Here is a 22,226-nt window from a genome sequence, read left to right as displayed (position 1 = left end):
AGACAGTATTAATTATTCTTCCAATAGTAATGCTCTATTTTATCATTTTAAAGCACTGCACTGTATGAAAACTATCTGTGCTGTTTCAACCAATAAGACTCTTTTCCCTTTCTCTAGTCATTAAAAAATTGGTGGACTTTGAACTCCCTTATGTTAGCCTTCGCAGTTCTGAAGTGGAAAACTTCAAGGTTGGACTCAGGAAGTGGTGAGTAAGCTTTTACTGTGACAGAAGGTTTCTCAGGATATCTTAGCTTTGCAGATCAGAGCTTGTCAGAATCTCCCACATTCAGCTCACAGCCTGACAGCTCCAGGGAGCTCAGGAGCTTGGGGAAGGTCCAGGAAAGCAATGGAGAGGAGAAAGGAGCGAATGAACCAGAACATTTGTCCTAAAGAACAGGATGTTGAGGATGACTTTCACTGGTCTCAAGTTAAAAGCTTGAGGGATATTATCATGAGGGTGGCAGCCATGAAGGTAAGGCTGTGGGTAGGGGGATTGGGGATTGAAGCAGGTAATGGTGAGGAATTATAGGTCGTGTGTTTGCTTTGGAATAGAGGACTGACTGTATTTAATTGAAGGACTTTGTTGATGATTACAAGCAAGTCTGATTTATCTGTTGAACTGTGGTATTCCCTGAAGGCAAAGAGTGAGTGGACTCAGCTGATTTGCAGGGAATTTTTTTTTTTTTTTTTTTGCCATGCCGCACAGCTTGTGGGATCCTAGTTCCCCGACCAAGGATTGAACCTACCCCCCCTCGGCGGTGAAAATGCAGAGTCTAAACACTGGACCCCCAGGGAATTCCCCCACAGTGAATTTGAACTCTACGTATTTGGTTTATATTCCTAAAGGATTCCAGCAATACATGCTTATTTACTAGAGCCAGACATATTTTCCTCGGTTGATAGGACACAATCTAGGAAAAAAATCTGCAGTATCTTTGCAGAAAATACTTTTATTTCTGTCAGAAACAAGGGGTCCTCTGAAGAACAAACAAAATAACAATGGGGGAATGGGGGAATGAATCTGTAATTCCCAATGTTTATTACTATGGCTGTATTGGATTGCTTCTTTGGCTCACTCTTTGCCCAGCCCAGTTAATCTGTAATCTGAACACAGAGGTTTTTAAAGAAAGGCATTTTGACATCGAGGAATAGTAGATATCTTGACCTTGTGATGCCTTGCTAGAGCTCCAGGCTGTGGCTTTGAATTTTGGAAGAAGATTCCCAGCAAGGCTAGAAGTTCATATACTGCTATTCAAAAGTGTTCTGAGAAATGGTCAAAACCTGTGGCATGGAGCCCTGAGAAGGGGAAAAGTTTGCAGTTCTGTCTGAGAGTTTAGAGAGTAGTTATTCTTCTGGAAGGTGCCCATAATAACAGGTGACTAAGCATAGTTGTTCCTGGGACCTGAGTATGTGAACCGCAGGGTTTAGCTGAACTTTAGTCAAGTTATTCAAGCTCTCTAGGCCTCAGTTTCTTTATCTGTAAAATGGGAAATAATAATAATAGGGTCTATCTCATAGGATTATAGTGAGAGTTAAATGAAGTAATCCTATATGCTCAATAAATTTTGGTCATGTTTATTACTGTTATATTGATGATAATAATGATGATAATAGTAACCGCCACCCCCCCAAATCCCTGGGGCTTAGACTGTTTTGTCCATGGGCTCTCCAGAGAACTTGAGATCAAAGAAGAGATGAGGATTCTGTCCCTCACCTCGAAGCTTGGATTGGAAATTGGGCTTTGCCTATGTCTTCATTAAATAGATAACTCCCGGATCATAACTGCAAGACAAAATGTCTACCCCATCACCAGCCTGTATCTCAGATCCGGACAGGTTGCCTTTGCTCCTGGGGACTGGGAGGAAAGGAGGTCCCACTTCAGCTGTTAGAGCTGAGGATGAGGTCACTGGAAGGGGAGAGCCTGGAGAAAGGATCGCGCAGGTGCCTGGCCCTCTGTCCAGAGTGAGGTCTTATTGGGTTGGAGCAGGGAGGCTCGCTTGACTAACACTAGCTGTGGGATTCCCAGCTGGAGAGCCCTCGCAGTGAGACCTAGTCAAGTCTTAGGGATTTTTCTCTGTCTGTGAATTCCCTGGTGCATCTCTCCAAAGATGCTATAGTTCCTTCCAGACCAGAGGGTACCTGCCCTGGCCTCGCAGGGCCGCAGTCTGGGGTGGGTCTGGGAGTTCTCCAACTCTGGTGCAACAGTGGCTATTCTCTGCCACACAGGGCACCTGGGGAGAAGGGGTGAAATAGCTAAGTGGAATACAGGGAGGAATACTTCAGCTTCTCCTCCCCAGCCCCTAGAATGAAGCTGATCTTCAAGCGACATTTTCATCCTTTTCCTGGTCTGTGCCAATCCCACTGTCTCTGCCCCCTCCACTGCTGAGTGCCCTGTCTGCTCACCTGTGCCTTCATACTGGTGATAGACCAGCCCCGGCACACCCTCTCTTGGTGGTTTCTGTCAGTTCTTAGCGTGCCACTGGGCTCACACAGTACGTGTAACTTCACTTCATGCTGACGACTCTAGAGCTGTTAGAGAGACATGAGGCCCTGCTATTTGCAAGTCCCTTTGCCAAGGTCCAGAGGGGCAAGTCTGAATAGGACCCAGCACTGATCTAAGGGGTCTTCACACCTGGTGTCAAGATCAGCTTGATCAGAGCAGCAATCAGGATAAACTCAACGTGCTGAGGAAGCACGGGGGCGGGGGGGGGCGTTGCTAACACAGACTTGAGGAGTAGGGACCAGAGGAGGGCACACGAGGATGAAGCTTGTGGGAGAGGTGGGTAAGGCCGGGAAGCAGGCTGCTGAGGTGGGAAGGAGGTATTCGGGGTGGAGGGAGAGAAGAGAAAACAAAGTTGGAATGTAGAGTGTGGGGAGGGGAGAGAGGCCAGAGATGGAACTGGAAATGACATTGGGGTCTTGGGAGCAACCAGGATAAATGCTCTAACTCCTGGGACTATGAGAGTCTGAAAAGTTACTGGGAAAAGACCACTCCAGTTAGAATGTGGAGTGTGGGACTGAGGGAACACAACCAAGGCAGAAAGTCTGGTGAGGAGGTCACCGGAGCAGCTCAGGCAAGAGATGAGGAGGCCTGGGTACCGAGCAGTGATATAGATGTGGGTACAGGGCAGATCGTTATGCCAGGAATTGCGGGTGGGGAGACGGCGTGAAGACTTGGTGGCCAAGAGGGGAGCTGGGTGTGAACAGTGATGTGCACCATTCCCTTCAAGATTTTTTTTTTTTTTTTTTTGCATTTCTATTCTCAGAGCCCACCAGGTAAGCTTACAATATGAGGACAATAGGAAACAGAAGAGATGGGAGGACAGTTGAAGACTAGGCAAGCAGAGGGTTGTGGCTCTGCTAGAAGAGGGGGCCTTGGTTCAAGGCGTCGAGGACCACCACTTCAGAGAGCATGTACTCCCAGGTGTGCCCATTAGCCGTGTCATGAATTAACTGAACGCTCCTGAATCATGCAGGTACCTGGACCCATCCCTCGACTCCAGGCTGATGGACTGCAGAGCAGCTGTAGATTTGATCTACATGCAGGTGAGGCGAACCAAGAGCTATCAGAACACCAGATACTGTAGGACTTTTGAGTTTGAAACCATTACAGAACACGTGTGGCAGTTCAGAATTCTACCTCCATACCTAGAAGAGGCAAATTCATATAAACAGAAAGTAGAATAGAGGTTACACGGGGCTGGGAGGAGGGGAGGTGTTATTGTTTAATGGGTATAGAATTTTTGCTAGGGATGATGAAAAAGTTTTAGGTATAGAGAGTGGTGATGGTTACACAGCATTGTGAGTGTTTTTAGTGCCACTGAATTGTACACCTATAGATGGTTAGAATGATAAATGTTATGTATATTTTAACCACAGTAACTGAATAAATGGAATATAAATAGATAAATATTCTTAAAGGAGTAGAGTTTAGAGGGAAAAGAATTCTACCCCATTCTAACAATCTCTCCGAATCAGCAGCTGATACTCCATCATCTAGGCTAATTTACATGAGAAGAGAAAGGATATCCCTGCTAATTTAAAGTCACGCATGGTCCCTAAATCTCACTTTAGCATAATCTTCTTTTTCCCTAAACCAACAAGTAGCATACCCGCCCCCGGGGCCAGCCTCATGGGCAAGTGGCCTGTGGGGCTGCACTGCCCCTGCCCTCCGTGCTCAGACGGCCCCAGGCTTGTTGAATGCTCTGCATCACATCTTGAAATTCTTAATTTTTTAACAAGGGACCCTGCATTTTCATTTCGTACTAGGCCCTGCAAATTATGTGGTCGGTCCTGCCTTACCCCTGCCCCTCAGTCTCCAGAAAAGTAAATTTAGAGTTTGGCCTCCTTTCCTTGCCCAACTTAATGTGGTGAAGGCTCTGCTCAGCCGTGCTCAGCAGAGGCTGCCTCTGTGATGCACCCCTGGTTACCCCCATCTCGGCTCCTGCCTGCTTCCCCAGCTCCCCGCCACTCTTCACCCTCATGAGGCAGCATCTTCGGAGGCCTGATTCTTTCCCAGGCCTGGCTAGCCAGTTGTGGGAGGGAGGTTTGGAAACTTCTTTTAAGGTGTTCCATGAGGTCATCCCTCAGTTTGTTCTCAAGCAGCAGAATGGTGGGTCGAACTCCTGGCCTGTTCAAACCCTCCCACTGTTTTCTATTCCCTCAGACTAAACCCCACATCCTGATGTACTTGCTTTATCTTCTCCTTAGCATTTCCACCATTTCACTATATGTAACATTTTTGTTTACTGTCTCTGTCCCTACTAGAATGATTTCTCCATGAAATTGGGAATTTGTTTTGTTCACTGTTGTATCTCCAGAAACTAGAACTATTCCCAGCATGACCTTAGCATTAAGCCTCCTGGGGGGCCCCTCATAGTACTAACTGTTCTAAATGTATTGTTTCATTTAAGCGTCATAATAATTCTGTCAGGCAGTTGGTACCATTTGCATTTTTAAGAAAAAGAAAAAATAACGTTTGCTGACAAAGGATTGAGTAGGCTTAGACGTGGAGGATTTAGAAAAGGGATTTAACACGTTTGCAGGTGGCTTTTATGTAGTGCGGTTCTAAGCTGCTGTAGTCTGTGGCTTTTCATAAACTAAGGAGGTAAAATTGAAGAGAGGGGAGAAGTGTCGGGTCAGACATCACTTTTAATGAGCTTTGCAAGGGGACAAGGAAACATTGATAGAACCTCCTGCAGTACTTTGGTTGTAGCAAAAAAGTGAAAGGGTGGATTTTGATGCTTTGGTTTATGAAAGAGCATAGAAGAGGAAAAGCACATACTTCCTTAGGTGACTTCTGGATTCGTTTTAAGCAATTACATTGCTTTAATTGGATTATTTTAAGCAAGTCTTTATTTTGGAGTCATTTGTTATGCAGCAATAGCTAACTGATACATAGCTGTTCATACTGTTTTCCCTTTAGTTGGATTAGGTGTGTTGTTGACATATGTGTTGAGTCTAATTGTCATTTAAACTTACTTCATAGAGTATGATTCTGCATTGAATGGGAGTTATTGCTTACACAGAGAGGCAAAGAGTGGGTGGCAGTGTTCCCTTTTATACTGGAAAAGCAAATGTTCATCTTTGAAGAAATGACCGCAGTTCCATGTTTCACATTTTCTTGCAAAGCAACAACCAGGTGCTTTTTGTTCCCAGAGAGAGGAAACTGATCCGTTTTATACAAAGATTAAGCAAAAGGACTGCCTAGCACAGGCTGAGTAGTGCTGCTGAAGGGGAGAGAATTTGCCACATGCCTCAGAAGAAATGAAAGCAATTACCAGCCGGGAGAGACTGGCATGAGCAGTTCATGCACTGCACAGGACTGCCACATGGCACTGTGTTATAATTCAATTGGCAGTGTTTTTTCTTAGCGTCACACAAGACCATTGTATTGTAAAATCAACGGAATCGTCAGCTTGACAAAATAGAGCATGATTTGTGTATATATCTCCCCCACTAGACCACCAACTCCACACAGGGACCCTGGCTTTTTCAGCACAGGGCAGAGAACCTGGGTATATGACTGAACAGACTGAACAGACACAGCAGACCCCAGCAGCCAGAATGTCACAGGACTCACAACCTTAACACACATTTCTCCTTAGGTGATTTTTTAAGAGACCAAGACCATCTAGTAAATGATTTCCACAAAAATCTTCTAAATTCTAAGAAGGCAAATCAAAATATCACTTATGAAATAGTTAATGTTCACTATGGTATTTTTTATGGCTAGGATATAGTTTTGAGCTCGTTTCATATCCCACTTTGATCCATGTTCAGTGTACTTACACCCCTGTTACATGAGCTGGAACATAATTTACCATTTTAAATGTTTACTGAGGCTCTGAGCCACTGTATTCTTGCTGTTATTATGATACATTATTAGTGTCTGGTTTATTTGCCAGCACATCCTTCATTGAGAATGCATCACCTAATTCTAATATTGTTTCTGTGGCATGGTTTCCAGGGATACAGAGTAGTGAGAATTAGAACTGCTAGATCATAATACGATATTTACCTGTCTTCATTAAGGAGTTGTAAACCAGAGAGAGATCGATGGTGTCTCCTCCTCTCATAGCTGGGGGAAAGATGGCTTCATGGAAAGCACACTGAATTGTAGTTTCAAAAACGCATTCTATCCCTTGCTCTGTCACTGGCTCTCTCTCTCTGGGTGACCTTGGTACAGTCACTTCATCCTTCTAGAACTGGAACTACAATTTCTCCCTGTGAAGCGATGAGGCTGAACTAATAGTCTCTAAGTAAGTTTTCTTCCAGCTTTAACAGACTGACATTCAAACCTTAGCTCTTTGCCTGGCAAAATCTTCAAAAAACTGTAGTTGATGTCATAATAACCTGTGCCATTATCATTCCTTGAATTCGAGCAGAGCCACTGAGAAATGGAAAGGGGGCCCCAGGCCAGCAGGAGGGAGGGAACCACAGTGCTGCCTCCTTTGGGAAGCCTACTTGCCTTCCCCCTCCCCACCCCCATGGTATTTTGTTCTGCCCTCCATTATGGTACCTGCACCTGGTATTGTGAATACTGGTTCACATAATTATCTCCCTAGGTAGACACTGAATGGCCAAGGGCACAGACTGTGTCCTGGGTGCTTAGGATATGTGAGTGAGAAGCAATCATCCTTTTAAAAAGTTAATGGAGGGCTTCCCTGGTGGCGCAGTGGTTGAGAGTCCGCCTGCCGATGCAGGGGACACGGGTTCGTGCCCCGGTCCGGGAGGACCCCACATGCCGCAGAGCGGCTGGGCCCGTGAGCCATGGCCGCTGAGCCTGCGCGTCCGGAGCCTGTGCTCCGCAGCGGAAGAGGCCACAGCAGTGAGAAGCCCGCATACCGCAAAAAAAAAAAATGAAAAGTTAACGGAAAAATTTCTGAGGAGTTCTGATAAATAACAGTGCCATCATAATTAACCATTAAGGAATACTCTCAATATTTTTTAAAGCAAGCGTGTCCAGTGATGTCCCACAAGCCAAGTGGGCTCGCGCAAGGTGTTTCCTTCCTCCCTCTTTATAAAAAAAAATTTTTTTAATTAATTAATTTATTTATTTTTGGCTGTGTTGGGTCTTCGTTTCTGTGCGAGGGCTTTCTCTAGTTGCGACGAGCGGGGACCACTCTTCATTGCGGTGCGCGGGCCTCTCACTGTCGTGGCCTCTCTTGTTGCAGAGCACAGGCTCCAGACGCGCAGGCTCAGTAGTTGTGGCTCACAGGCCCAGTTGCTCCGCAGCATGTGGGATCCTCCGAGAGCAGGGCTCAAACCCGTGTCCCCTGCATTGGCAGGCAGATTCTCAACCACTGCGCCACCAGGAAAGCCCCTCTCTTTTAAAATTTGACATTTTAAACAAAATGGAAGATTGCGTATAAAAGTATAAGTTTCTGGATTTTCTTAAAAATACTGAAGGCTCAGTCAATTCTGGGCCTACATTCAGCAGGGCCACCACTGGCCCATTTACAATTTGTGCACATTAGGAAAAGGTGCCCCTTCCCCCAGGCGGGCCCAGCCCTGCATCAGGGCCCATGGTATGATACGGGGAGTGTGGGCTGACCACTAGCCTCCCAATACCCCCATGGCTCAGTGCCCTTGTATGGGCCCAATCTGCTCCCACATCCCTGGCCTTGCTCTGCTCAGCCTCAAACACCCAGAGCCAAGTGACTGATGCCTTGTTTAAAAAGGCCTGCACTCTCCACTTCTCACTACAAAAGCCTCTGCAGAGGGCACTAGCGTATGTGTGATTGAAGCTCATGAAAACCTTGACTTACGTGATTTCATGCAATTTTAAAAATTAGGTTCCACATGAGTCTCCATCAGCCAGTCTTCGGGGAACCATATAACTGAATAGAGACATTTATCTAAACTTGACTCTCTCATTGCCTGGAGTGAGGTACTGTATATAATACATTTGAGTGATGACTTCTAAAGTCATAATCAGGGGCAAAGGTTTTCACAGGTATAAAACAAAAACAGTTATGTTACCTCTCCTGTAGGACATGTAAATCTCTGTGTTTGAGACTCCCAGATCTTCTAATGATGAATGATGTATCTTTGGTTAGTACTTACATACTAACCACCATGATTGCTATTTGCCTTGTATTTTTAGCCATGTTTCTCTTTGACATCGTTGCCCTGTTCTAACAGTCCTTACAGGGCTCTAAGATCAAGTAGAATTCTGGAAAGAAAAAGGTGTTTTCTTCTTCATACCCATGCTGATTCCATTCTGGTGTGGTATCTAGGTTCAGTTTTGAGAATAGTTGGCAATGAGGAGAAAGCCTTGGGGTGTGTAGCAGCCTACATGGTCAGAATTCAGTGTCTTGGGCAATAGGAGGAGGGATTGGTGGAGTGGTCAGATCTGGGTTTTAATCCAACCCTTGCCACTTACTTACTGGGTTGTCTTGAAAGTCATAACCTCTCTGGACCTTGATTTTACCCATTTGTAAAATGGGGGTAAATGTTCCTAACCCACAGAACAGTTTGGAAAAAGTCAATGAGAAAACTTATGTAAAACAGGTTCTCAACAAATAGTAGTTATTCTTCTCTCTAAATCCATCTCCTTTCCTCCAACCTAAAGAACAACGTCAAAAATTTATTCAGCTTTTCTTTCTCCTCTTGGAGAAAAGGCATAACCTGTCCTTCATTGATACGAGGGACATAACACATAGACTTACATTCAGACTAAGATATAAATAAGTGCTGATAATTGGCAAAGAATTGTTTGCAGTTTTGCTGTATGTAAGACACTGGACAAGATACACTGAGGTAAAGGACTCAGGCTCTTTCCTTGAGGTGTTAACAGCCTGAGGACCACTGGAAAACTCTAAATTAAAGCATGATGGCAGCATAGCACAGGCTAAGTGTATGCAGCTGATGAGATGGAAAGCTGATCTCCGAGCCTGCCCTGGGGCCAGGCGGGATAAAGGGGTAAGGGAGGCTGGATGCCAGGAAAAGAAGGGAAGAGTACAGAAGAAATTGCTGAGGGCTTAAGTTGTCTTCAGGTGATTTCTCTCTTTAAGACCAGTGTTGTTCTGCTTAAATCATCAGTGCAGATTAGGAAACAGAACTGAGCAGCCCATCAGGGAGGTGGAGTTTGGGAACACTAGCTGGTGGCAGTTACCCAAAGCTGAGCAAAAAGGGCCTAACAGTATATTCATTTTTAATTGTTTTTCAATTGTAAGATTGTTTTCATCTTATAAAAATATGCAAATATGGAAGAGCTCAAAAACAAAAGTAAACATCATCTCAAATCTTAAATCGATCATACGTATAAACTCAACTTTTTTGATGTGTTTATTTCATATACTACATTTCGCTCATATGTACATCCATTTTCTTGACTCCTAAGTGTGGATGCAAGGTCTTTTGGCTTTTGTTTTATATATATTTTTTGTTTTATAAAAATCAGGATCTGGGCTTCCCTGGTGGCGCAGTGGTTGAGAGTCTGCCTGCCGAAGCAGGGGACATGGGTTCGTGCCCCGGTCCGGGAAGATCCCACATGCCGCGGAGAGGCTGGGCCCGTGAGCCGTGGCCGCTGAGCCTGTGCATCCGGAGCCTGTGCTCCGCAACGGGAGAGGCCACAACAGTGAGAGGCCTCCGTACCGAAAAAAAAAAAAAAAATCACAATCTACTACTATGCCCTTATTTTGTAACTTGACATTTTTTCATGTATCAATGCATCACAGACTTTCCTCATGTTGTTAAATATTCTATATAGTTTTAAATGATAGCATAAGCTATTATTTGGTTGTACCTAAACTCAATCACCTATTTTTGGGCATTTCATAATAGTACCTATTTCATAGGGTGGCTGTAAGGGTTGACATTTTTCTTTATGCGGGGGGGGGGCACGGGGAGGAGCGCTAAAATAATAGAAATTTATTCTGTCACATTTCCATAGGCCAGAAGTCTGAAATCAAGGTGCTGGCAGGACCATGCTCCCCCTCAGGGTGCTGAAGAAGTTTCTGTTCCTTGCCTCTCCCATCTTCTGGTGGCTCTGAGCATTCCTTGGCTGGAATACTACTCAGCCATGAAAAAGATGAAATCCTGCCATTTGTGACAACATGGATGGACATGTTGTATTTCACTCAGTATTTTGCTGAGTGAAATAAGTCAGATGGAGAAAGACAAATGCCATATGATTTCACTGAAATATAAATGAAATAATCAATAAATAATATGATAAAATAAATGAACAAACAAACCAAACAAAAACACATGCATAGATACCGAGAACAAATTAGTAGTTACCAGAGGGGGAGGGGGTGGGATTGACTTTTGTTTTAGGGCAATTAGAACATTGCCTGACACATAGTAAGCACTATACATGTGTTTGCCACTATTAATAGCTGGAAAATTTTCAGTATTACAAACAATAGTAGTAATAGCCTTATCAGTACATTTTCCCCACATCTATGTTTGTCATGCCTATAGGTGGTTTTAGATTTGTATGCCAAGTCACCTCCATAAAATGTTACCAGTTTAAATTGCATCAGATCTATATGAAACTTCCTGTTTCTCCAAACCCTTGCCAACTCTGAATATTATGTATATTTTTTGTCTTTGCCAATTTGAGAGGCAAACAGATTCTTTGACTACTAGTGAGGTTCAATCTATATTTGTCATTTGGAATTCCTTTTTATTAATTGCTGATACGTATCCTTTGTCCATTTTCCTATTAGGGATGTTTACATTTTTACTGTTGGTTTACATAAATAAGATCAACTCTTTGCCACATATGATGTAGTCATTTCCCTTGGTTTGCCATTTGCTTCTTAGTTTTGTTCTTGGTGGTTTTAGATACAGAAGTTTTTATATTTTTATGTAATTATACATTCATTTATATGACATTTTATCTTTGTATCTTAGAAAGGTATTTCCTAGCACAAGATCAGATAAAAATACCTTTTATTTTCTTCTGGTTCTTTTATGGTTTTTACATTCGAATCTTTAACCTATCTGTGTTTATTGGATTGGGTGGTGTGGGGAAAGAGCAAATTTTATTTTCTTTCCTAAGTGCTACCACTTGTCCCCAAACCATTGAGAAATTGCTTCCCACATCCAACTAATTTAAAAAGTAACCTTTATAACATGCTACATCCTTATATGTGTCCACTTGGGTCTGTTTTTATAGCCTTTCATACACGAGTATGTTTTTGTCAGATTAATTCATTTCTGTTAATTTTGCTAATTTTACAACTTATATTGTTTTAAGGCAATACAGGACATTGAAAAAGAATGGGCCAAACCCACAGAGGTACAGAGGCAGAAATTAGAGGCTCTCCAGAAAGAAGACAACCAAACTAAGGTGAATGAAATATTGCTCCAAGAGAAATCTCTTGGAAGGTAGTTAAAGAAACAGACTGGAATTGAGCTGGTTCTGTAATTTATAAACCCGTGAAGCACTAAAAATGGGGCCTTTTTAAAAATGAGAAGACCTTCATTGATTTTTCTTTTCATAAAATTAATAAAGGCTTATTGTTTAAAGATTCTAAAAAATACAGACAGTATATTGTGAGTCCTTTGCCAGGTTCATTAATATAGACCTTTAATATCATTTTTAATGACACAGAGTATTCCATTTTATAGTTATGTTGTCATTTAGCCAACCGATTTCCTATTATCGGAAGTCAGGTTGTTTCCAGGATTTGCTGCTATAAATCACGTTGGCAGCGAACGCCATGAGGCCCAGGGCTGAGTCTAATTTATACATACTCTGTGTGTTCCCAACACCTGGTACGGTTCCTGGCTGAAAGTCCCTGAACACAGCAGCCAACATCCTCTGTCTTTGAATACATGTTCTATTATTCTTTAGGATATATTTCTAAATGGCCATTTTAAAAACTTCCATAAATATGGTACCAACTTACATTCCCCCAAGCAGTGTATACAAGTCTGACAAGTCATATTTTAACAGAAGAAATGGCCTTTGCTTCATTGTGTTGTCTTTTTTTTTTTATCCTTTATACTTAACCAGTGTTCACCACCAAAGCACTGATTTTGAAGAAAATGCCAACAAATTTAGAGGACTTATTTATACTTAGGTTGATATAGAAAGTAATTCTTCAAAATCTACCATGAGAATTTTAATGATGAGCTGCAAAAAAGAAAAAGCATATACTGCCATGATTTAGTATTTCCCCCCTTAGTATTCCACCCCAGCTTTGTCTGAGAAATTTTGAAGTTCAGTTTCTCTGTGTATTTGTAAATTTTTATAATTACAGCTTCTATTTTGATGGACAGCATATTGCTACTACTTTGGATACAGTTACCAATTCTAAGGACATTTCTGCTCTATAAACTTCTTAATTTAGTAAGAATGCCGTTTTTAACCATGCTGCTTTGCTCTACCAAAATTTGTATTTTTGCCACAAAACAAATTTTCTTTTCTTTAAAAATGTTTTACTTATTTATTTATTTGGCTGCGTTGGGTCTTCATTGCTGTGCGTGGGCTTTCTTCTAGTTGTGGTGAGTGGGGCCTGCTCTTCCTTGCGGTGCGCAGGCTTCTCATTACGGTGGCTTCTCTTGCTGCGGAGCATGGGCTCTGCTGCGGGCTTCAGTAGTTGTGGCTCGTGGGCTCTAGAGCGCAGGCTCAGTAGTTGCGGCACATGGGCTTAGTTGCTCCGTGGCATGTGGGATCTTCCCGGACCAGGGCTCGAACCCGTGTTCCCTGCATTGGCAGGCGGATTCTTAACCATGGCTCCACCAGGGAAGCCCTAAATTTTATTTTCTATGTTGAATGTTTTACCTGATTTTATCATAATATTTTGATAGTGGTCTTTTAAAAACCTCACTTTGAGTGTATGAATTTAGTCCTCTAAATTTTCTTTGCATTTTGTTCAAAATCAATGCTTTAGTGGTTGGCCAAATATAAAGAATAAAAAAAGATAACACAATGAAGCAGAGGCCATTTCTTTTGTTAAAATATGTCTTGTTTGTCAGACTCGTCTATACTGCTTTGGGACAGGGTATGTGTGGAGTTTTTTTTATTTGAAAAAATATTGAACCATTATTCAAGTTAACAAATGATTTTCTCTTGAAGCATCTGAGAATACTGCTATAAAACCAGCATTATTTAAGTGTTTGTGAAGTTCTGCTAATGGAGTGAACACATTAACAACTATTGCTTAATTTTATGCACATGTACAAGAAAACTTGGAATTGAAAATGAGTGAAATTAATCTAAAGGAGCAGTCATTTGCTCTAAACCAGAGAGAGGCTAACTATGGCCCATGGGCCACTGTTTGTGTAAATGAAGTGCACGGGCACACAGCCACGCTCATTCATGCATGTATCGTCAAAGGCTGCCTTTGTGCTAGAGTGGAGGAGGTTAGTAGCTGCAATAGAGATCATATGCCCCCACAATTGAAAATATTTACTACGTGGCTCTGCAGAAAAGTTTACCAGGGCTTCCCTGGTGGCACAGTGGTTAAGAATCCACCTGCCAATTCTGGGGACATGGGTTCAAACCCTGGTCCGAGAAGATCCTGCATGCCGCCGAGCAACTAAACCCTGTGCCACAACTACTGAGCCTGAGCTCTAGAGCCCGTGAGCCACAACTACTGAGCCCACGTGCCACAGCTACTGAAGCCCGGGCGCCTAGAGCCTGTGCTCCACAATAAGAGAAGCCACTGCAATGAGAAGCCGGCACCACAATGAAGAGCAGCCCCTGCTCGCCACAACTGGAGAAAGCCTGTGTGCAGCAATGAACACCGCATGCAGCCAAAAATAAATAAATAAATAAACTTATTAAAAAAAATAGTTTGCCAAACCCTGATCTAAATGAAAATACATAACCATACCTTCAGCAGTTACACATGTTAAATTATCTTTTTAAGGCATTTTTTTTTTTTTTTTTTTTTTTTTAGGCCATGCCATGCAACATGTGGGATCTTAGTTCCCAGACCAGGGATCAAACCCATGCCCCCTGCACTGGGAGCACAGAGTCTTAACCACTCGACCGCCAGGAAAGTCCCTTTAAAGTACTTCTTAAAACAACTAATTTTCAGGAATTCCCTGGCGGTCCAGTGGGTAGAACTCTATGCTTTCACTGCCGTGGCCCATGTTCAACCCCTGGTTGGGGAACTAAGATCCTGCAAGCTGTGTGCCACAGCCAAAAACAAAAACAGAACTAATTTTCAAATAGATAATCCTGTTAGATTTCTGTCCTCTGGTTTTCACACAGTCAGTAATATCAGTGCACCTCCTTTGAATGGCAAATGCCAGCCAGCATTTTGAGCATAGTACTTATTCATCAACAACTTTCTTGAGAAATGAAGCTTAACTTTTTTTTTTTTTTTTTGCGGTACGCGGGCCTCTCACTGTTGTGGCCTCTCCCGTTGCGGAGCACAGGCCCCGGACGCGCAGGCTCAGCGGCCGTGGCTCACGGGCCCAGCCACTCCGTGGCATGTGGGATCTTCCCGGACCGGGGCACGAACCTGTGTCCTCTGCATCGGCAGGCGGACTCTCAACCACTGCGCCACCAGGGAAGCCCGAAGCTTAACTTTTAATTAAACAAATACTTTCATCTCTTTTAGAGCATTGCAGCCAAAAGTTTATTATGAATTTTTTAAGTGTTACCAAAGAATAAACTAAATTAAATTTATTTTAATTTAAATTAATTAAATTAAAGATTTATACCATATAATAAAAAAGAACTTTTGTAGTAAAAGCCATGAAACTATTCTAAATGCTCTGCGGCAAGATTGCTCAGCCCCGGTCCCCACCCACACAGGTAGGTAGCATCTACTCACAACCTGTCATCTCTGTTGTTGCCCACTGACCCGAAGGGAGGCCCGGCAGCTTAACGCATCTCCTAAGCTGAATGCATGGGCTTCAGCACAATGAGCTGGTCCAACATGTGGCCGGGAGGGACAGCAGCCTGGAATCCTCTGCCACCTAGTAGCAAGAGTCAGCTGTCCCTCACCGCATATGGCTCAGCAGGTTTCCCTTTATCAGAGAGCGCTCACGTAGTCCTTGAAAGGGAGGTGTAAGTTACCTTGCTTCAGGGAAGGATTGGGAGAAAGCCAGGTTGTCCCTGGGTGGTCCTTCTGACTTAACCATGTGGTAAAGTGAGAACTACCTATTCATTCGATTTCCTTCTACTCTTTTCTTCCTTCTTCATTCACACATCGAATATTTTTATTGCCACTATGTCTGAGCACTGTAACAGGAGCAGGGAGACAGTGGTCAACGAGGCAGGACACACCATGAACATGCGCAGCGTTTATTGTCAGCACAAGGGGCATTGTCTTCATTTGTATCGTCCAGAAGAAAAAGGTGCTTTCACTGTGACTCCATTCCATGTGTTGCATTAGAATGGTAGTAGCTTCTGACATGAGATTTTCATCTGCTTCAAGCAGTCTTTTGCTTCCTTCATCCCCCCCCCCCTTTGGAGCAGTTTTTGGAGCTATCCCAAGAGGTGTGGCACTATGGATACATGCAGCTGGATCCCTGTACCTGTGACTACCCAGAACCCGGCTGTGGGACCGTTCTTTCCGTTGGCAATAATGAGATCAGCTGCTGCATAACCCTGCCTGATAACCAGACCCAGGATGTCATTTTCCAGATGAACAGGGTGAAGTGCTGGCAGGTCACTTTCCTTGTGAGTATCTTGGCAGCTTGCCTTACCCATGATTTAAAGCCTCCACCCATGATTTTAAAATCCTAGTGTTCTCGATGACAACAGTGGTATTGGGGACACAGATTTGCCATTCGAATCAGTACCTTGAGTGGACTGGCATCTAAGCCACAGTAAACATCACCTAGTGGTAAAAACCTGTCTATTATCTGGTACAAGTTCCCCACCCTTGCTGTAGAGACAACCATCTTCCCACCTTCCACCTTCAGGCTTCTTTACTGCTTGAAGGGTGTTTAAAGTAATAACAACGAGTAGCAATAACAGGTACCATTTATTGAGCACTCAGTACGTTCTCAGTACCGACAAGATCTCTATGCTTGGAAACTGAGCGCTGCCCATCAGAGCTATTTTAAGGATCCCCGGCATCATACCTACCTTGCCATCTCCTCCCAAGAGAAACCCTTCTGATCAGACTTATTGAGTGCCTACTTTGTACCAGGTGCTGTGCTGGGCAATGCCACATCTGCTATTTAATTATGTTCTTAAAAATAACCCAGTGAGCTAAGAGGGATTATCCCCTTTACACAGGAAATGGAGGTTAACTAGTAGAGGATGAATGCTACTAGAGCAACCATGATGCCCAGTTGCTAAATCCATGAAACCCACAGGGATTTTTTAGCTGGCTTGGTACTAGGCCTGTCTGTGGCATTTGATACAGTCAACCACGTCTTCCTTTTCAAAACTTCCCCTGCTTCCTCCCCTAATTTTGTGGGCTGCCTCTCCCTCTGACTACTCCTGAAATGCTGGTGATTCCTGGGGTTCCGTTTCTAGCATCTTTCCTCTACATATTCCCTGAAATTAATTACAGATGACTGGTTAAAAGTCCAGTATTTCCTACTGCATTCTCGACATCTTTACCAAGTGTTTCATAGACACCTCAAACTCAACCTTTCCCCAAACCAGACTCATCTTTTCCCTCTCATGCCCATCCTAAGGTTCTTCCTCCTGTGTTCCCTATCTTGATAAAGGGAACCTCTACCACCACTCCTTAATTGCCAAACCAGCAATCTTGAAATAATCTCTGGCTTTTCTCTTACCTTACATGTTTTTTTAAAAAAAAATTTTTATTGAAGTATAGTTGATTTACAATGTTTCAGGTGTACAGCAAAGTGATACAGTTTCACATATATATATGTATATATGCTTTTTCAGATTCTATTCCATTATAGGTTATTATAAGATATTGATATATCTTATATCAATAAATCTTATAATATATCTTGATATATTATAAGATATTGAATATAGTTCCCTGTGCTATATATCAAGATATTGATATATCTTATATCAATAAATCTTATAATATATCTTGATATATTATAAGATATTGAATATAGTTCCCTGTGCTATACAGTAGGTCCTTGTTGTTTATTTTACATATAGTAGTGTGTATCTGTTAATCCCAAATTCCTAATTTATCCTCCCCCCACCTTATATCTGATATAGCTGATATAGAGACCTATCTATTCTATGACCCTGCTTTCCCTCAAAACTCTCCCTTTCTCTCTGCCCTCACAGCTTGGTCTCAACATTTCCTGCCTGGATGAAATACACAGCCTCCTAACCCTTCTTTCTGCGCCACTCTTTCCCTCTGGGGGTCAGAAAAATATATATCATATGATTTCCGTCTTTTTAAACTATGGGAACTTGTTTTGCGGCCCAAAGTTTGGTCTATCTTGAAATGTCCAATGTGCACTTGAAAAGAATGTAAATATATGCTGCCACTATTGGGTAGAAGAGTCTATAAATGTCAATTATGTCAAGCAGTTGATGGTGTTCAAATAACCTCTGTCCTTACACATTTCTCTCTACTTGTTCTGTCAGTTATTGTGAGGAGTGTTAAAATCTTCAACTATAATTGTGGATTTGTCCATTTCTTTGAGTTTTATCAGTTTTTTCCTTCTTTTCCTGCCTTCTTTTGACCGAGTGACTATTTTATGATTCTACTCATTTGCACCATTGGTTTTTTTTTTAGCTATACCTTTTAAATTTATGGTGATTTAAGAGGTTTTTTTTGTTTTTTGTTTTTTTGCGTTACGTGGGCCTCTCACCATTGTGGCCTCTCCCGCTGCGGAGCACAGGCTCCGGACGCGCAGGCTCAGTGGCCGTGGCTCATGGGCCTAGCCGCTCCGTGGCATGTGGGATCCTCCTGGACTGGGGCACGAACCCATGTCCCCTGCATCGGCAGGCAGACTCCCAACCACTGTCCCACCAGGGAAGCCCCTAGAGATTTTAATATATATCTTTAACTTATTACAGTCTACTTTCAAATATTACACTATTTCAGAAAAAGGGTAAAAACCTTACAACAGTGTACCTCTATTTGTCCCTTCTGTCCTTTGTGGTATTTGTTGCTATACTTTATTTCCACATATAAGCCTCATGCTATGTTATAATTATTTTTGCTTTAAACAGTTAATTATTTGTAGGTAAACTTTTAATTTTGATGTAATTGTAGATTCACATGCAGTTGAAAGAAATGGTACAGAGATCCTGCATACGCTTGACCCACTTTTCTCCAATTATTACATCTTACAAAACTATAGTACGACATCCCCACCCAGGGTATTGACATTGATACAATGAAGAGTCAAGACATTTCCATCATCACAGGGATCTCTCATGTTGGCTTTTTATAGCTGCATCCACTTTCTCCCACCCCCATCCCCCCTTAAACCCTTGCAACCACTAATCTATTTGACATTTTCATATTGTATCATTTCAAGAATATTATATAAAACTTTTGGAGGTAATGGATATATTTATTACTTGATTGTGGTGATGATTTCATGTATATATGCATATGTCCAAACTCTTCAAATTGTGTACATTAAATATGTGCAGTTTTTTGCATATCAATTATACCTCAACTGAAAAAACAAACACACATAAAACAAGGTTATGTATTGATCGGTTGATGAAAATGTTGTGACCAGAGGTTCACAGGAACCTAAACCTATATTTCCCCTTGGGCTGTTTTTCAGTACCCACTAATTTAGTGCTTATGGTATCATCATAGAGCACGACTACAGTGAAAAATAAGAATTGACTGTGTTTAGGAGGTAAAAATATAAATAAAAGCAAGGAATTGATTACCTTAAAAAATAAAATAATATTACATGAATATAATCAAGCATTATGTAGCTTTTTGGGATTTCCTTTACTTAGCATAATTCTTTGGAAATTCATTCAGCTTGTTGTGTATTTCAGTAGTTTGTTTCTTTTTGTTGCTGAGCAGTATTCCATGGTAGTGAATGGCTAAAATTTGTTTAACCACTATCTGGTCGTTTCCAGTTTTTAGCTATTATGAATAATGCTTCTATAAATATTCATGTATAAGCTTTTGTCTGAGCACAGGTCTTCAATTTTCTAGGATAAATGCCCAGGAGTACAATTGCTGGGTCATGTGGAAGTTACATATTTAATTTTTTAGGAAACTGCTAAACTGATTTCAAGGGAGCTGTGCCAATTTACATTCCCACCGGTGAAGTATGAGCAATCCAGTCTCTCTGTATCCTCCTCAGCAATTGGGTGTTTTCACCATTTTTTATTTTATCTGCCGTGATAAGTGTTTAATGGTATTTAATGATTGGATTTGATTTGCTTTTCTCTCATGGCTAATGATGTTGAACATCTTTTCATGTGCTTATTTGCCATCTGTATATCTTCTTAGGTGAAATGTCTTCATATCTTTTACTCATTTTCCAATTGGACTGTTTGTTTACTGTTGAGTTTTGAGAGTACTTAAATTTATTCTAGATACTAGTCCTTTGTTGGATATGCGGTTTGCAACTATTTTCTTTCATTTTGCAGTTTTTCATTTTCTTAATAGGGCCTTTTGCAGAGCAAAAGATTTTAATTTTGATGAAGTCTAATTCATCTGTTTTTTTATTGTGTTTCTGGTGTCAAGTCGGAATTCTCTGCCAAACCCTAAATCCTGAAGAATTTTTCCCCAGGTTTTTTTGTTGGGTTTTTTTTCCTAAAAGTTGTATAGTTATAGGTTATACATTTAAGTCCATGACCCATTTTGAGTTAATTTGCACATAGGGTGTGAAATTTAGAACATGGTTCCCTTTTTTTGCCTATGGAAATCCAATTGCCCCAGCACCACTTTTGAAAAGACTATCTTTTCTCAATTGAACTGCTTTTGCACCTTTGTCAAAAATCAGTTATGCACATTTGTGTGGGTATATTTCTGGATTCTCTGCTCTGTTCCACTGATCTTTGTGTCTATCCCTCCCCCAACACCACACCATCATTCTCTTCCTTTGTAACAGTTTTAGTGAGATATAATTCATAAAGCATGCAATACGTGTGCCACCCTCCAGGAGGGCAGCATTTCCTGACAGTCCTACCTAGAGAGCCACAGCGAAGACGGAAAGTTTTTGCAAGGGAATTTGAAACTCCAGTACTAGAAGAGAAAGGGATAGATGCTGTATAGCAAAAACCACAGGGGCTTTCTCCAGGCTTTCAGGATCTGGCCCTACCTGCTTCTCTAAGCCCCTTTTCTCACCACCCCCCATGCCTCACCGTCCGTGCTTCAGCCATACCCCAGTGTGCCAGGTTCCCTCAGGCCTCAGTGCATTTGCACTTGTTTTTTCTTCTACCAGGAACCGCTTGTCACCATCACCCCCCTTCCCCCCAAAAAAACATACAACAAACTTGGATAATTTCTACTTCTGCTCAAATAACACCGCCCCCCTCCCCCCACCCCCACCCCCACCCCACCCCCCCGCAGCCTCTGCCAGCCTTCCTTTACATCCTAGTCTGGATTAGGTGTCCAACCTATTTACTTCCATAGACCTGTATTCATTTCCCTTATAATATTGATACTTATTATATCACACTATGATGATTTGCTTTAATGGCTCCCAAATAGATTGAATTTATAGTTTCTTGAGAATAGGAATAGTCTCACTTGTTTTGATATTTTGCCCAGCACGTAATAGCCACTTACATTCCTACTGAATATCAAATAATATCTTTTCCTTTATAGGGGACTCTGCTGGATACAGATGGGCCCCAGCAAACTCTCAACCAGAACTTAGAGCTCAGGTTTCAGTATAGTGAGGAGAGTCACTGGCAGTGGTTTGTTCTTTACACCAAACAGGTAAGTTCTTAGGGCAGAGCAGGAAAACCTTCTGTGCTAAAATGCTCTCTTGCACTCCGGGGTGGACAAAGCCCTAACCCAACTGGAGCAGAGTACTAGAGTATGCTACACATGCTCCTTTGAGCCTGTAATGTCATTTATTTTGTTTTATTTTACTAGTCACCAAAGCTTTCATATCACTTAGAAATGAATTTAGTTACCAAGTAGCAGAAGACTTGACAAACAGTGACTTAGACCATGGGTCATTAAACTTTTTCTCAAAGAACCAGTTGGTAAATATTTTAGGTTTTGAGGTTCATATGGCCTCTGTTGCAACTACTCAACTCTATTGTAGCACAAAAGCAGCCACAGACAATACATGAATGAATGGGTGTTTCAATAAAACTTTATTTATAACTAGAGGTGGGGTGGCTAGATTTGTTTGCCAACCCATGGCTTAGACAATACAGATATTTGTCATCTCATTTAATAAGAATACTGGAGGCAAATGATTGGCATCTCTATAATTCTTTTGGCATTTTCCAAGTAGATAAAAACTATCCCTTTTATCTGGAAAGCAAAAGCCTTACCCCAGAAGCCCCCCAGTAGACTTTCCATTTTGTCTCATTGGCTGGAACTGGGTCACATGAGCACTCCTAGCTGCAAGGGAGTCTGGGAATCAAGCATTTGGCATAGAGGAACTGGATTCATGATCAGTTTAGAATAAGCATCACTGCCTAGAGCTGGGTACTTCCAAAATCAGTGTTCTGTTACGAGGGAAGAAGGAACAATGGCTGTTGGGTAGCGGTAATTAAATTTGAAGTAAATTTGAAATAATTGAAATAAAAAATCCATTAAAAAATCTAATTTTCTAAATGCCAAATCCAATTGAAAATTCTTATTACCAAGATAAACTATTTCAATTTGGAGTCAAAATTACAAAAGTTCTAAAATGAAACCAAAATATCAAAGTAATCTTTGCATCAACATTATATTCAA

At 41.9% G+C, this 22,226-nt stretch overlaps 1 protein-coding gene across 1 annotated transcript in view; it reads left to right on the top strand.

Annotated features, from left to right (window-relative positions):
* Positions 1-22,226, top strand: part of SNX31 (sorting nexin 31) — a 63,901-nt gene that overhangs the window by 31,314 nt on the left and 10,361 nt on the right. The window contains exons 7-11 of the mRNA XM_060127861.1: positions 118-205; positions 3,477-3,546; positions 11,714-11,806; positions 15,899-16,102; positions 21,135-21,248. Of these exons, the coding sequence (XP_059983844.1) occupies positions 118-205; positions 3,477-3,546; positions 11,714-11,806; positions 15,899-16,102; positions 21,135-21,248 (569 nt within the window). The remainder of the gene's footprint in view (positions 1-117; positions 206-3,476; positions 3,547-11,713; positions 11,807-15,898; positions 16,103-21,134; positions 21,249-22,226) is intronic.

The sequence above is a fragment of the Lagenorhynchus albirostris genome, chromosome 17 (genome assembly GCF_949774975.1).
Source record: "Lagenorhynchus albirostris chromosome 17, mLagAlb1.1, whole genome shotgun sequence".
NCBI lineage: Eukaryota > Metazoa > Chordata > Mammalia > Artiodactyla > Delphinidae > Lagenorhynchus > Lagenorhynchus albirostris.
Note: the sequence above shows the minus strand (reverse complement) of the source record. Positions and strands in the feature narration are given on the sequence as shown.